Genomic DNA, 17,362 nt, shown 5'->3' with positions numbered 1-17,362 from the left:
TTCTCTTTGGTGACTGATTCTTTGGTGAGTGATCCTGATTCTAGAACATTTACCATTTAAAAAGATATTATTAGGGATGTGCGTTTTCAAGCATTGTCCCAGTTTTGGATTGTTTGTATTATGCTTTTAAGGACTTTAAAAAAAACTGTTTGTTCACTGAATAAACTATTCTATCAATTGCCTCGAGTACATAAGCACAATTAGTTTAATGACAATTTGGTTGCATTTTCTAAGTTCCCCGTTGCCTTGTATAGAATATATAAGGTGCAGTTATTAAAACATTAATTCTGAAATATTCATTGTATGCTATGTGGAATTCATTAGGTGGCATACACACGCAGCAGGGGGACAAGGTACGTTTTAATATTTTTGACGGCAATAAATATATAGCGATATATAACTGGGTGAATGCAGGCCACTCCAACAGGAGAGTGGCCACTTTGAGAGGAAGCGAAAGGATCAGAATCATTTAAACCAAAAGCAAATAACAACCGAGGGTTTACAAAAGACTGAGAGTGAACCGGCCTACGTCGCTCATAGAAAGAGAGGAAAACATGCACTTATTCATACAATCAAATATGAGAAAAGAAAAAAGACTGCATTGCCTTGACCAATGACCAAAGGAAATAGCTATCAACAACAGACAGCTGGTCTTTATTTATAATACAGGGACAACAGGAATAAGAAGAGAAATATAGTTATAAAGTACTCCAGCATGTGTAAACTACAGCTTATTAAAAATAAACTATCATGCTCAACTTCCAGTCTTTAAAATCTGCGCTTGTTGATTCCTCAATGTATGACATAAATGAATGCAAATGAATAGGATGCGCATGCGCCTTATATTGGGCCAACAGGGGGTGCAGCACAGACCACAGACTAGCTTGTTGGTGTGAAAAAGGCCGCTTTATTTGAAACAGGTGCACCTTACATCCAAAATCCCTTGGTCTGTGCTGTACAAAACTAATCCTGACTAAATATTGTCCTTCTACTTTTCCTCCCACCCCCTCCCCTAAAATGGTTCCCCCCTGCAACAATTCTAATCTCAAAACCTGAAATTTCCTAACCTTTCATCACCTATCTAACTACGTAAACTTCCTATGGTCTTCCCCCTCCTGCAAGCTCCCAGAGTGACCTTCCCAACCAATAAACTGTAACTGTACTCTCCGGTACCACAATGACCCAGGAAAAAACGCCCCCTATAACCATTGCGAGCCACACCAGTACCTGCTTCCAGCGACAACCCCAGTACAAACTTCCCTCCCCGATGCACCTGTCTCCAAGAAAACTACCTATATTAAGGAGGGAATAGCTCCAAAAAACAAATGACCCCAAAATACCTTCCTGGATTCCGGAGAACTAACACCCGCTTCCTATGGGGAGGGAGGGAGGGGCAAAAACGAACTCCCCTACAACCCACACAGCCAGCTGTCGTGTCACAGTCCACCAAATGGTGGCCCGTGACCTAAGATGGCCAGCTATATAGTAACCCAGCTCAAAAGTAGCCCAACCCCAGACCAATCCAGCACAAAATTGCCCAGGGAAGCCCAACCAGCCCACTGGGGTCCGGCTGCCCCCCGGCCCAAAACCCCCTGGGGGGGCAGGCCTCCCGCTGGTCGGCCGCCCTCCCCCAATGCCCTATTCTATAGGGGAATCCCTCGAGGAAGAGACTGTGATGTACCGATTACCACGAGAAATGTTAATTTTACGTGGAACGTTACAGTGGGTGTGTTTTTGTTTCAGTTCCGGTAGTATTAAGGTTCCTCGTATTCGCTTTGCTGCAGTTTTTTCCTTTGCTCTGAGTAGGAGGAAAGCCTCCCGTGAATGCAGCAGGGGGCATGTGTGAAGTCTGCATTTCCATAAGAAATGTATCTGTTCAAGGGCTCGTATCAGCGGGTGAGTGTCTTCCCCACTTATTTGCATCGCATCGTATAATTAAACTGTATGATAAATTAGGGCACATTAGAACGTGGTACTTCAAACAATGTCGGTGTCAGTGCTACGATCAATATCTGGCCGAGACAAAATCAGTCAGGGTCTTACCACAATTATTTTACCATTTGATAACTTTATTTCGGTCGAAGACCATAAAAGTGCAAAGATTAAAAGATACATACAAAAATGCACACTTCATTAAAACAATAAATAGAAGCAAGTTAATACAATGTTTAAAAACAAATTAAACTATGTAGTTATCAAAAAAGACGGAGTCAATAAAAGGCGAGCATATTTACTCAAAACTTTTCCTTCTTCGCCACATACCAAGTAAAAAGCGGGAGACAGCAAAAACAATGGGGGTATGGGTATCATATGTTAAGACCCTACATTTATCAATAATCATTAAAACAGACCTCTATTAATATGCATATACTACTAGACATAAACCTCACAAATGACTGAAAAGTAGAAATGCAAAAAAACAAAGGACAAAGCCCCTAATTTAAGTAGACTTACAATAGATTTCTACAAAGAATTCAGCCTTGAAAGGTGGACTGGTGAAATGTTTGCTCAGAGCTTTCGCACTCCTCTGGGAGGTTCCTTGACCACCTCTGTAAGTAGACTTAGCTCCTCGTCTTATAATCAGCACATCTGCTGAAGAGCGGGCATTTTTCATATAATTGGCCCCATGGTTGGTTCAGACCTCGGCACACTCAATGACTGAGTGCACCAACATGAACATGGACTGTGGATCTAGTTACGCAATCAATATCCTCTTCACTTCTCTCGACAAGACCTAATCATTGGCTCCCATGACCGCTTCTGATGGCATTACCATACAATTAGAGAGGTGACCGTGGTTAGGGAAAAATGTGGTGGCTGTGGGCATCAGCATGACCATGCAACCAGCCCTTTAGGCTTCCCCACAGAACTCACAGCTATCTATAAATATAAATTCACTCTTATAGTTAGGTTCATGTTTTACCCTCACAAAACCTTAGAAGTTCAGCAGTTATAGCCAGCCTCCGAGTGAACAGCGCACTTACAGATGAGTTCCCTGTGCTATTAGGCACCAAGCAAGGGTGCCCGCTGTCTCCTATCCTGTTTATAATCGCGATGGACACGTTGGTCAGAGCACTACAAGTCAAACACACTCATCATGGACTGCAGCTCAGCCACGGTCCTCTGCTGCTATCTCTGTATGCGGATGATATCCTGCTATTCATAAGACATCCACAAGACAACTTACCCCCTCTTATGCAGGAGGTTGCTCGGTACAGGAACCTGTCAGGGCTCCATATTAATTGGGCTAAATCTGAGCTCTTCCCGCTTACAGATTCTGCCCGACCGGCCATCAATGGAGCCACCCCCTCCGATGCGCTAACAATGGCACTAAATATCTAGGAAAACACATGCATAGCAATAAAGACCAGATAATACAGCATTATTAAGGCCCAGCAGTGGCAGCACTTGAGGCACAGGGGAACAGATGGATAAAGCTACCCCTCTCTTTGGCAGGGCAAGTGGCCATCACCAAAATGGTGGTGCTCCCACATTTCCTCTACCTATTCACTAACAGTCCCATTCCACTCCCTCAGATCTTTTTCCGCAATCTGCGTGGTATCCTTCGGCACCTAATATGGTCTGGGAGACGCCCTTAGGTACGGTAGGACACTTACTCCTTCCCTGTGAATGGGAGGTTTGGGGGTCCCAAACTTTTGCCTCTACTACCTGGTCACACAATCCCACTATACCTGGTATCATCCAGATGCCTGTATTCCATATATCTGCCCGGAGTGGGCCCAGATGGTTGGACTACTACATTCACAGGACCTGCCGCAGGGCATTCAGCCGGAAACGCAGGATATTCAATCGGTTTCCACAACCAGCTGGGCGTGGCGGAGGTTGCAGCATATGTTAGGCAGTAGACCCCTCTACTTCGCCGCTATTCCTCTGCACGATAACCTATGGCTCCCACTTACACGAGAAGCACAATTCAAACGCACACTTAACAGGCATTCATTACTCACCATGGGTGACTTATTCTCAGACTGTCATATCCTCCAACTGGCAGACAATGCACGAATACAAGGCATACTTGTCATCACGTCTGTTGTGGCAGGCACATGACATCTAGACTTTATCACTTTTGCATGGCTCTGAAACCAGACACAACTTCACGGGTGCAGGAGGTCTGGGAGACGGAGTTGGGGATTCCACTAACGGATCAGATGTGGAGTTACTGTCGCACAGACTAAGCGCATTTCTATTAACCAAAGACATAAACTGACACATTTTAAATACCTTCATAGATATTACCTTTCCCCATCCGACATCGCCAAATTCGACCACACTAGATCTGATAAATGTTTAAAATGCCATGCCCCCAAGGCAGACTTCGAACATCTATCCTTTTCATGTCCCATGGTAGCCAAGTACTAGGAAAGCATATACACACACATCTCTGCTATAATTGACAATGTGATGACCCCAGAACCCGTGGTTGCCCTACTGGAGTATACGCAAAATGAACCCAGTGCATTCCGCCGCCTTGTCTCCATGGCACTGTTACTGGGAAAGAGGAAGTTAGCCCGGAGATGGGGAAGTGCCAGGTCACCTACCTAAAGGGAATGGCTAGAAAGCATGAGTAGGTGTGAGGGCGTAGATGACAACGCCAACCTACAACTACTCGCATATCACCCAAAGATATTTGGTTGCTCTTGCATACGTATCTTTGTACACTGGAGCAAAGTGCGGACACCTAACTCCCACTCTCCCCATTTGCTTTTTCCCACCTGGGGTATATCCGCCTCTGCTTCACATTGTCTTCTGCATGTATAGAATTCACACCTACTGTGTTCTAGTACAGTGTGACTACTTGGTATGTAGTCAATGCTGTGTGAGAATAATACTATTAGTATTTGGATGGCATGCCCAACTATTATTATGCAATGTTGAATGCATTTTCTTTTGTTCTCAATCCAAAACTCAAGAAAGACAATTTACATCTGTACAGCGGTTTCAGTTGTAGTCGTGTTTAAAAAATGCTAAATCCCCATAGACATTGAATGAAGAAAAAGTGTTTTGGGACCATGGTGGGACTGGCAAACCAAAGTGGCCCTGGAAATTTTGACGGACCACCCCCCCCTGCTGCCTTTGTTACTGGAAGCCAATATAGCAGCACTGCTGCAAAACCAGTCCCCAGTAATGAAAACGGCCCCTACTGCGGCAAAATTGGTCACTACCCTTCCAGCCTTCCGGGGAATCGCCTATGCCGACAACAGGCAGTCCGGTCTCGTTTGGGGCCCCCCTTTTTTTGGGCTGCCGCTTGATGAATCGCTTCAAAACTTTCCAGACAGCACCTGAACTAACTGGTGTACTAGTTTTGAAAATGTCATCAAGATTCATCAAATAGCTGCAAAGATATTAGCAAAACAAAAATCGATTAGACTAAGGGAAAAGTTGGTTCTAACTATAACTACCTACTGGCTATCACAAATAGGTTTTATTTATATATATGTATATATAATATATTGCTCCAGCTTCCCCCAATCAGAAAGAAAAACGACACTAAAAGACTGGATGAGGTCAACCGTTTATTGCATCAGGTACCTCCAGACAGGACACGTTTCGGCCACCTCACCCTTCAATGACGTTTAGAAGAACACGGTCCTTTAGAGACCACCTGGTAGAAAACTACCTTCCACCACTCAATGTGCAGAGAAACATCAAAGCCATTACCCTGTTGCAAGGTATTTCCAAACACACACCACAATAGCAACAGGCAGTTGGTGAAGTACTTTTGCATCGAACATGTATTACGTGACATAAGAGGTGGAGACAGGGAGAAGCAATTGAATAGATTGGAATCGTGCTATATTCTGGACATGATGACGAGGTCCCCGATGGGCCTTAACATCGGGGAGAAGCTCGGGGTACATTTGTAAACAGGAAATTAGGTAGATGGAAGCAGGCAGAGCGGAGCTCTATTGTGAGTGAAGCGTAGTTGCACCTTGCAGAGATAGCGTGAGTTTTACTGATCATGCTATGAGTGATGTAATCTGTGAGATCATAAGCAGTGCATTGTGGGGGCGCGAGTTATATTTAGCTCAGCTAGCTATAACTGCTGAATTTCTCTGGTTTCGTACAAGTGAAATATCACTTTAACTATAACGTCCCTGTAACCTTTGTTTTTTTCAGTGAATTTCTCAGGTTTTTTAATTTCTATTTCCTAACTCTAACATCCCTGTAACCTTTGTTTTTTCAGTGAATTTTTAAGGTTTTGAAATGCTAATTCCTAACTATTACTTACTGGTACTTTTGATTTTATCAGCGAATTTCTACATAGTTACCGTGTTTGCAGAGTGGTAAAGAAAGGGGGCTGGACCTCGAACCAGCTCTTAGGAATCTACTTCATGTATTGCAGAATCCATTTGGTGAATACAACCCTTGGACTATGTTGCTAGGTTCAGTAATAGACTAAACAACTGTACAATTGTAAGTGAATTTGTTCAACTCTGTGGGCCTGCATCATTAAAGATTAAACATTTTACTCTACAGTGTGCTGTATAATAATTCCCAATTTACATGTTACCACCACTCTTCCATTGCAACCTGGTTTTCAGCCACACCGAACATGGTGGACAATAAGGAAAGTTTACTAAAATGCAACAATTGTGCAGCACAAAATGTTCAAGAATTCACGTTGATCATTCTTCTTCAGGTACCACATTCAGTATAAAAAACTGCCACCTGTCTAATCTGAGGGATACATTTTCATTATAAAGTCTTAGCCTTTGTCATGGGCAAACTATAGAGCCACACCATGTTTGTAAATTGTGGGTCAGTTCTGTGTAAGCCAGTGCCTAAAGGAGGACTCAGAAATATCTAGATAGAAAGAGTAGTATTTTTGCTTTTTAATGCCTGAAGCATGTGGCATTTTAAGCTATGTAAAGCTTGAGTCTGTTCCATTTGTGTATCATAAGGAATAGGGCTGTATTCTAAAACAGAAATCTATAAAACCATATGCCTCTATTGATGCGCAGCGGCTAGCCTGATGGTAGGCTGCCCCATTCCGTGTTTCAATGCATTTTAATGTGCTAATACTTATAAAAGGCCTGATTTGCTTATACCTTTTCAACTTTGAATTGCGCCGTTATAGATTCACCTTGACTTAGAGGTTCTACCTCTTTTCTTCAGACTGGCTCCTTCCCTGGTCCACCGAGGCTCTTGATTAGCCGATTGAGTTGAGGCAAGGCTACCTCTTTGACTTGCTTCCTGTTTCTTGCTAGTGTTGTAAAGGAAACACCCATGCAAACCATATGACTGTATGGATGCGCCAAAGGCAAGCCCGACTGCACCCATCCGCGGCTGGACTGCACCATGCGCCAGGTCCCCTAGCCTTTAATCATTCAAACCTACTCCAGGTCTGAATTATTGGCTGTTGGAAATATGAGTAAGCGGCTGTCATGTACGCTGCATAATTCCCAGCTAACTGCCCATCAGTATTCATGCCCAAATTTACATTTAAGCTTGTCTTAGAACTTTCATATAAGAACGACGCTGCAAAGCGCCCAGCACATCCTCCTTTTAAGGTGGTGCACTTAGATAATACATTGTCCTGTTTGCTCCTTAACACAAGGTCACCTATAAAACACAGTTATGAATTTGCTGACCCTGTGGAACTTGAAAGTCCCGACATTTTTTTCCTCACAGTGACATGGGACCATGCTGCATTTGACCCAGATTTTAAACCAGCCATCCTTGAAGGGTACAATGTAATTAGAGCCGATAGACAAAATGAGCGAGGAGGAAGGACTGCAATTATATATCACAATCATTTTAGGGCTTCATTTAAGCCTCTCTCATATCATATGTGAGTTTGTAAGCCCTTATGTTTAATCTAAATATAAATTGGACCTTTACTTTACGCCCACTAGGACCAAGGAAACATTTCACACAATATCAATTGGAGTTCATGAAATCATGCATAGATTTCCCCAATTTTGGGGAATTTCAATTTCAATTCAGAGCAATCAGAGGACAAGGACATGGAATATTTAATCAATACGTTGCAAAGGTTTGATCCAATGCAATTTGTGGAACCCACCAGATGAACCACACGCTTGATGGTGTTTTCACCAATAACGCCAACCTAATAGTCGAGAAGGCTGTGCTTCTAGCCTGGACTGACCACAGGGTAATTATTTTTTAATTTAAATCTCAATAAAGAATTCCTAACATTTCTAAGGCTTCTAAAGTGCAAAAATATCGTCCCTGGTAAAAGACTGATAATATGGAACTAAAGAACCTTCTGAGGGAGTCCCATCCCACTACTGAAAGTGACATTTATCAAGCACCAGCCAACTTTGGCAACTGGATTGACATGACAGTCACCCAGTTAGCTTCCTGTAGAAAGTCCTTCCAAGGAAAGATGAGGCTGACACTTCAAGTAATGTTATTAAAAGCTGAAAGCTAAGGTACACACCATATAACAATTAAATACCACTGTCTACACTTCCCTAAAGATGAGGTCAAACCATATATCTGTGCCCTCCGCTCCTTGGTACTCACAGGAACTTAGAGTGTTTAAACAGAAGAGTAGGCACCAGGAGCCTCTTTGGAGACTAAACTATAGCCCTGACGAAAAAAATGAAGTATATATAAGAAATATAAAAGACAAATACGTTTTGCCAAGACCACATTTTTTACAGAAAAAATAAACACTGCCAAAATTTCAAATAAAGAACTTTTTTAACGCACCTAAAACAAGTTCCATCTTTAATAATAAACACATCGTTACCCCTGACCAATCATGGTGTAGTAAATTATCTCACTTTCTAACCAAATTTAAAAGCATTTTCCTGGGGTTTGCCGCTTTGCTAGGAACTCTGAGATTCCGCCCAGGAAGGAAACGCTTGTGGAAGTCATCGCTTTCAGTCCTGAGCAAGGCCAACACACTCTTACTACCCTTACCCTTCTTACAGAAAAGAAGGTGGCTAAATTAGTTGAATCTTCCAAATCAGGTCCCCTTATCAGATCCCTGCTCTCTGCAGGTTCCCCATCCGGTATCAAAGGCGATTTCAGTTCACCTCACTGCACTTCTGAACAAAATATTAACCTCTGGATGCTTCCAATCAGCTTGGAAGAAAGCATCCATTCTGCCACTCCTTACTAGACCCTCATGAGGTAAAAAACTACAAACCGATCTATTTCCTTCCACTTCCGGCTAAGATTCTGGAAAAAACCTTGAACCAAGAAATGATGGCCTTTCTTGAAACTACCAACTTCCTGGAATCATTGCAGCACCGGTTCAGACCTGATCATTGTATTGAGTCGGCCCTCTGGTAGCTACAGAAGAAATTAGAGCCCCTGCAGGCAATGGTGGTAAGGCGGTCTTGATCCTGCTCGATTTTTCTGCCGCGTTTTATACAGCCAATCAGTCTCTTCTGATCAACTCGCTTGAATGTATCAGCATTAAGGGTCTGGCATAAGAACTGCTCAGCTTCTTTTTATCCAATCGATGGAAAGTTGTCGCTCTGGAGAACTTTACCACAGACCACTTTACACTTCACTTCTGGGTCCCTCTGGGATCTTCGCTAAGTCTTACCCTTTTCAATGTATATATTACCCCTCTAATTGAACTCATACAATCGTATGGCTTCTCAGCAGTAGCGGCCTGCACAGGTAAGAGCGGTGAGCAGTGGGCCGTGTGGGATGGGGGTTGGGTAAATTGACATACAACGGGAGAAGTAAAATTAAATTTTAAAAAAATGAAACCATTTTCCTTGTGCTCGCTGCATTGCCGACTCGGGGGCTAATCCAAGCATTCGGGTCATCACTTTTTTGTATAATTTAATTTGTCACCCTAAGTGGGACGGGTATGCCTACATGTAAGTTCCATGCACATTGTGGTATGGAACCAACTGTATCCAACTGGTGAGCCAATAATGAGGGCGAAACTGGACCTGGGTTGCCTGCGTTTGGGTTCAGGGAAGACCTAGTTTGGCAGTTTGGGCTGGACTGTTTCCCTTGGAGCAGGGTCAAGACTGATTTGCATATAGCCGGGTCCAAACTGAGTTGGGATGGGGCAAAAATAATGATGGACTGGGATGCAGCCCGAGTAATTACCAGAGACTGAGATTAATTCAAGCATTCCATCCAACACTTTTTTGTATACTTTAGTGTGTTGCCCTAAGTGGGACGGGTATGCCCAGATGTGGGTCACCTGCAAGCTGTGTCAATGGAACAAAGCTGTACTTGGCTGATGTGCCCATATCAAGGGTGAAACTGGTCCTGGGATGCTTGCGTGCCGGTTCAGGGAGCACCTGGCTTGGCAGGACTGGACTGTTCCCACTGGAATAGGGTCAAGACTGATTTCCATATAACCGGGCCTCACCTCAGGTGGCATGATGTGCAAATTAAGATGGACTGGGATGCGGCCCAAGTGATTACCAGTGGATTAGAATAATTCAAGCATTCCATCAATTTTTTGTATCTTTTCCTTTTAACCCCTTCAGTGCGGCGTGGATTACCGCGCTGTGCTGAAGCGTTTGTGCGCGGGCGGGGCCATGACGGAGCGGTTCCGTCATCCGCACAGCGCAGCCGATGCGCATGACGGAACCGCTCAGTCATGCGCATCGAAGGGGTTAAGAAGTTTTTCATTTACTTGTCCCAAGCATTTGGCGCCTGCAGTCTATGTCCTGGATCACATGACTTAAGTGTAGTTAGCAGTTGGCCTTTGTGTTCTCCTACCAGACAAAGGGGGACTAGGTGTTGGCAGAATGCGCCATATAGAGAAGATGGGTGGGGGCGGCGCAGTCACCTATCACATTTGCACTTCAATAGGGGTTCCTCCTCTACTCACAAAGAACTTCACACTAGCCTTTTGTCACCCCAGACATCTTGTGCCTGGGCAGGGGAAGGCAGGTAATTACAGAACCAGATGTGAGGGGAAGTCTAGAATTGTCTCCCACTTCAAAGCTGGACCGAGGTATATATATTGGACCTTGAGGCCCACTCTCCAAAACACTGTTGTGCCTGAGGCTTCTACAAGAAGACGGACTGCTCAGCTGCCCAAGAACTGGCCTGCTGCTGGAGGCTTCCCTTGCTGCTTTAAACAAGGACTACCAGACTGCCTCCAATGGTCATTCGACTGGTCTCATGTTCTGAGCTTGAGGGACACAAGAGGCCCCTGACAGGTGACTTCTTCCGAACCAATGCATAGCGACTCATCTCATTGGAAATCCTTGCATCATCATCTTGAGGCTGCTGTCTACATCGAAACCCATGCAGCGTGCTGCGCCTTGCTGTGGACCTCTCATCGCATCTCCTGATCGGCAGCCTCACCAGCACTGACCCTGTGCGACACATCTCAAAGCAAATCGTTGCCACGCAGCCCAAACAGTGGCTTCGTTGACCCGACCCAGGGCAACACATCTCGACCCCAGGAACGCAGCTTCTTTTCAGCTACTTTGATAGCACTGTCCCAGCGTGACGCATCTCGAAGCAGGACCACGCATTGCAGCTCCTTCTTGATGGCTCCTCGAAGCAGCATGGCACAGGCTAATGAAATTTCAGTATCTTAATTCCAAGGACACATGGTGCTATCTCAGTGGGTCAAACTTGGTCCTGTGCCCAGCCTGCGCTCCATCATGGTTATATTGAACTTGTGACTTTGTATTGGTCCAGCGCTGTTTTCTCTAAAATCTTTGAAACCAAATAACTCTGTTTCTACTGATTTAATTTTTCTTGCTTTGGTCTCAGTATATTTAGTAACTTTGACTCAATTTTTCTAAATGGGTGTGAGATTTTTCTTGTGTTGTTTTTTCACTTTATTGCCTATAAGTTAAGCCTGAATGCTTTTGCACCAAGCTGCTGGAGGTTAAGCACGGCTAATTTAGTGATTTATGGTTCAATATGACAAGGATTGTGGTTGTTGCTTGAGTAGGGTTTCACCCCACTCAACCAATAACCCAATATCTCACACCCCCATTATCCTATGCTACACTTTTATATTTCGGACATGATTTGGAGCTATAAACTATTCTCCCCAGAATTCTATCTAATTCTTTTGGGGGGTTCCAGCACTTCATATACCATGGCCACACACATCTCTGATAAAAGTTTTTGAAGTAATGTGAAAATGTCTGCACCAGTGAATGCAGTTGTGTACGTGCACATTGTTTCATTTGTGTCACTGCTACCCGGTGCTTTGTGGGTATGTCAATGCATTGCATACTCCGCAGAGGAGCTTGATACTTGCAGATCCAGAGGAACATAAAATGCAATTATCTTTGTATCGTGATATTTAATACTAACTACATTTTCTAAACACTATAAGTCTACTGTCAATCAGAAGTTATGTTGGATTACATTTTCTACACTCAAAAGAAAAATAATGCTGGTTATTTCGCATGGTTACAGAGCGTAATTTATTTACAACTGATTAATGTAATGGATCTGCTCCTATTACTTTTGGTACGAAGGTTTTTTTAATTGGAAATCACTGAGGATGTGATCCAACAATGCCAGCTTTTCTGGCCCAATTTTTCTTATACAGCAAGTGTATCACAAACTTACGTCGCCCTTTATAGCAACACATGTAAGCCCCATAATAGTAGGTATGTGTTGATATGAAAAATTTACTATTTAGGGACTTTGGATTTAATTTCAGTAGTAAAGTAGAGCAGCAGCCAAGCATATTCCGACACTGGATGGGGCACCATTCTGTGTGAAACACCTAGAAAGATATACAGTGAAAACAACAGATCTGTCTACTTCAACTGAATGAGAAGGATAAAGGCATCCCATACACATTACTGCAGAGACACCTAACCATGGCTACAGCTTTGCTGCTACAGAATATTCACAACTCTCATCAGCCAGAGCACTTTGCATACTAGCATAGTATAGGGCAACCTAGATGCACACCCATGGTGGCTAACAAACCAACTCCAGAAAGTAATTAAAAGTAGAAATATAGATCATCGAGTAAGTAATACCATATTCCAGTGTTCCCGAATCCCACATAAATGTTGCTTAATTTGTTGAAGGCGTGCCTGCAATATTCAGTGGGGGCCGGTACAAGTAAGCGTGGTGGAGTGGGGTGGGGCAGGGCGGGACTGCTTGTGAGGGGGGAAGTTGACAGACGACAGAATAGATCAAATTAAATAAATAAATAAAACCTATTACGTTTTCTGTCGACTCCCCCCATGCCCCGCTCTGCTCCACCGCCTCACCGCGATTACCTGCACTGGCCGCAACTGACAATATTCAGACTTGAATCCCTTGACGCTATTTAAGGGAAGCAAAGTGAATCGCTGCAAAACATGGAATGGACCTAATTGCAAATGGGCAAAGTGCAAGTGAATGGAATGACGTTTCTGCCCTTCTCTCCTCTTTCTCCATTATGCGATATAGCAGGATGGTCAATCTGATTAGTGAGAACATTGCCCAATGGAAGCAGACGTTTTCGCACACCTCTAACCAGGGACACACCTTTCACTGCAGTCTTTCTTACATTACTGAAATGCTTAAAACTGTAATTGTAATTCAAATAAATTAGCACATCGTATACTTTATCTTTTTGTAGTGCCCGATTAGCCCTGTCTAATTAGGAACCTGGTGCATCAATTAAAAAGAAAGGGATTTTATTTAAAAAGAAAAAAGATATCAGGGCATGAAATTAGCTCCTTCGGTATTAATCGTAATAACGGACGGGCAAACCATGCTGGAGTTACGGAATATTTCCTCTTAAAAGTGCGAAAAAGAGAAAGCATTAAACGTGCACTAGGGTTAAGCATCAACATTAATTTGTAGGCAAATGGAATGTATAAACTCAGGCACACAAAATTATATTATTTGCTGATGCTAATTTCATGCCCAAACATGGTTGCGACAAGCAAAAGCTGGAATACTTACGCCATCACGATGACACTGAAATCAAGCCAGTTCCATGGGTCTCTTAGAAATGTAAATTTTTCTAAGCAGAAGCCTCTTGCAAGGATTTTAATTAGAGATTCAAATGTATATATTCCAGTGAACGTGTACCTTGGGAAAATATTCAGGTAAGCGTTAGGTAAGGCTGATACAAGTTCACATCATACCAACATTAAGGGCATTCAAAGTTATGCTAAGTTCACTATTTTTAACCCTGACAAAGCTTGCAAGGTGTCCTGGATCTCCTTTAGCTCGCAAACACGTTGTATCGCACTGTGACAAAGATCATGGTATAGCAAAAAAATGCCACTACAATCGAATCCAGCAAAGCTGCAAAGTTTCTATAGATTTTTTTCCACTTCAAGTTTACCTTATGCAAAGCTTTTCTATCGACAATGGCATTACAATGGAAGAATAGCAAGGGCCTGATGTTGAGTTATGGCTTGGCAGTTGGGGCTGGACTGTTCCCATGAGGCACAGGGTCAAGATTGATTTGCAAATAGCTGTGTTTGAACTGGGGTGGCAAAGTGAGCTAAAGAATGAGGATGGATTCAACCCAGATCTGTGACGGGGTGAGTGTCTGAAAAGTTTCATCACTCCGTCCATCATCTCCTAGTGTTTGCTTTGTTCGCCCTAAGTTGACAGGCTATGCCCAGACGTGGGTCCCTTGCTCACTTTGCCACTGGATTCAAGCTAGCCTGGCTGATGAAGGATGTTACCCAGAAACCGGTCCCAGGATGCTTGTTTCCGGTCCAGTTAAGATATGGCTTGGCAGTTCGGGCTGGACTGTTCCCTGGAGGCACAGGGTCAAGATTGATTTGCATAGCTGTGTCTGAACTGGGGTGGCAAAGTGAGCTAAAGAATGATGATGGATTCAACCCAGATCTGTGACGGTGGAGAGTGTCTGAAAAGTTTCATCACTCCGTCCATCATCTCCTAGTGTTTGCTTTGTTCGCCCTAAGTTGGCAGGCTATGCCCAGACGTGGGTCCCTTGCTCACTTTGCCACTGGATTCAAGCTAGACTGGCTGATGAAGAATATTACCCAGAAACCGGTCCCAGACATGGCTTTGCAGTTCCGGCTGGACTGTTCCCATGTGGCACAGGGTCAAGATTGATTTGCATACAGCTGTGTCTGAACTGGGGTGGCAAAGTGAGCTAAAGAATGAGGCTGGATTCAACCCAGATCTGTGATGGGGGGGAGTATCTGAAAATTTTCATCACTCCGTCCATCATCTGCTAGTGTTTGCTTTGTTCGCCCTAAGTTGACAGGCTATGCCCAGACGTGCGTCCCTTGCTCACTTTGCCACTGGATTCAAGCTAGCCTGGCTGATGAAGGATGTTACCCAGAAACCGGTCCCAGGATGCTTGTTTCCGGTCCAGTTAAGACATGGCTTGGCAGTTTGGGCTGGACTATTCCATGGAGACACAGGGTCAAGATTGATTTGCATAGCTGTGTCTGAACTGGGGTGGCAAAGTGAGCTAAAGAATGATGATGGATTCAATCCAGATCTGTGACTGGGGGTGAGTGTCTGAAATGTTTCAGCACTCCGTCCATCATCTCCTAGTGTTTGCTTTGTTCACCCTAGGTTGGCAGGCTATGCCCAGACGTGGGTCCCTTGCTCACTTTGCCACTGGATTCAAGCTAGCTTGGCTGATGAAGGATATTACCCAGAAACCGGTCCCAGACATGGCTTGGCAGTTTGGGCTGGACCGTTCCCATGAGGCAAAGGGTCAAGACTGATTTGCATATAGCTGTGTCTGAACTGGGGTGGCAAAGTGAGCTAAAGAATGATGATGGATTCAACCCAGATCTGTGATGGGGGGGAGTGTCTGAAAATTTTCATCACTCCGTCCATCATCTGCTAGTGTTTGCTTTGTTCGCCCTAAGTTGACAGGCTATGCCCAGACGTGCGTCCCTTGCTCACTTTGCCACTGGATTCAAGCTAGCCTGGCTGATGAAGGATGTTACCCAGAAACCGGTCCCAGGATGCTTGTTTCCGGTCCAGTTAAGACATGGCTTGGCAGTTTGGGCTGGACTATTCCCTGGAGACACAGGGTCAAGATTGATTTGCATAGCTGTGTCTGAACTGGGGTGGCAAAGTGAGCTAAAGAATGATGATGGATTCAATCCAGATCTGTGACTGGGGGTGAGTGTCTGAAATGTTTCAGCACTCCGTCCATCATCTCCTAGTGTTTGCTTTGTTCACCCTAGGTTGGCAGGCTATGCCCAGACGTGGGTCCCTTGCTCACTTGCCACTGGATTCAAGCTAGCCTGGCTGATGAAGGATGTTACCCAGAAACCGGTCCCAGGATGCTTGTTTCTGGTCCAGTGAAGACATGGCTTGGCAGTTTGGGCTGGACCGTTCCCATGGGGCAAAGGGTCAAGACTGATTTGCATATAGCTGTGTCTGAACTGGGGTGGCAAAGTGAGCTAAAGAATGATGATGGATTCAACCCAGATCTGTGACTGGGGGTCAGTTTTGAAAAGTTTCAGCACTCCGCCCATCATCTCCTAGTGTTTGCTTTGTTGGCCCTAAGTTCTTGGGGTATGCCCAGACGTGGGTCCCTTGCTCACTTTGCCACTGGATTCAAGCTAGCCTGGCTGATGAAGGGTGTTACCCAGAAACCGGTCCCAGGATGCTTATTTCCGGTCAAGTGAAGACATGGCTTGGCAGTTCGGGCTGGACTGTTCCCATGAGGCACAGGGTCAAGACTGATTTGCATATAGCTATGTCTGAACTGGGGTGGCAAAGTGAGCTAAAGAATGATGATGGATTTAACCCAGATCTGTGACTGGGGGTGAGTGTCTGAAAAGTTTCAGCACTCTGTCCATCATCTCCTAGTATGTGTTTTGTTTGCTCTAAGTTAGCAGGGTATGCCCAGACATAGGTCCCTTGCTCACTTTGCCACTGGATTTAAGCTAGCCTGGCTGATGAAGGGTGTTACCCAGAAACCAGTCCCAGAATGCTTGTTTCCAGTCCAGTGAAGATATGGCTTGGCAGTTCCGGCTGGACTGTTCCCATGAGGCACCGAGTCAAGACTGATTTGTATATAGCTTTGTCTAAGCTGGGGTGGCAAAGTGAGCTAAAGAATGATGATGGATTCAACCCAGATCTGTGACTGGGGACGAGTGTCTGAAAAGTTTCAGCAATCCGGCCATCATCTCCTAGTGTTTGCTTTGTTTGCCCTAAGTTGGCAGGGTATGCCCAGACGTGGGTCCCTTGCTCACTTTGCCACTGGATTCAAGGTAGCCTGGCTGATAAAGGTTGTTACCCAGAAAACGGTCCCAGGATGCTTGTTTCCGGTCCAGTTAAGATATGGCTTGGCAGTTCGGGCTGGACTGTTCCCTGGAGGCACAGGGAAAAGATTGATTTGCATAGCTGTGTCTGAACTGGGGTGGCAAAGTGAGCTAAAGAATGATGATGGATTCAACCCAGATCTGTGACGGTGGTGAGTGTCTGAAAAGTTTCATCACTCCGTCCA

The 17,362-nt window shown here is 44.5% G+C and overlaps 1 protein-coding gene across 3 annotated transcripts in view; it reads right to left on the bottom strand.

The window, feature by feature from the left end:
- Positions 1 to 17,362, bottom strand: part of LOC146861238 (sodium channel protein type 2 subunit alpha-like) — a 544,972-nt gene that overhangs the window by 294,521 nt on the left and 233,089 nt on the right. For all 3 annotated transcript variants that reach the window (XM_085645392.1, XM_085645389.1, XM_085645390.1), the window contains one exon: positions 13,861 to 13,989. In XM_085645392.1, the coding sequence (XP_085501518.1) occupies positions 13,861 to 13,989 (129 nt within the window). The remainder of the gene's footprint in view (positions 1 to 13,860; positions 13,990 to 17,362) is intronic.

This window comes from Triturus cristatus, chromosome 3_1 (assembly GCF_964204655.1).
Source record: "Triturus cristatus chromosome 3_1, aTriCri1.1, whole genome shotgun sequence".
Taxonomy (NCBI): domain Eukaryota; kingdom Metazoa; phylum Chordata; class Amphibia; order Caudata; family Salamandridae; genus Triturus; species Triturus cristatus.
This window is presented reverse-complemented; position numbering and strand designations above follow the sequence as displayed.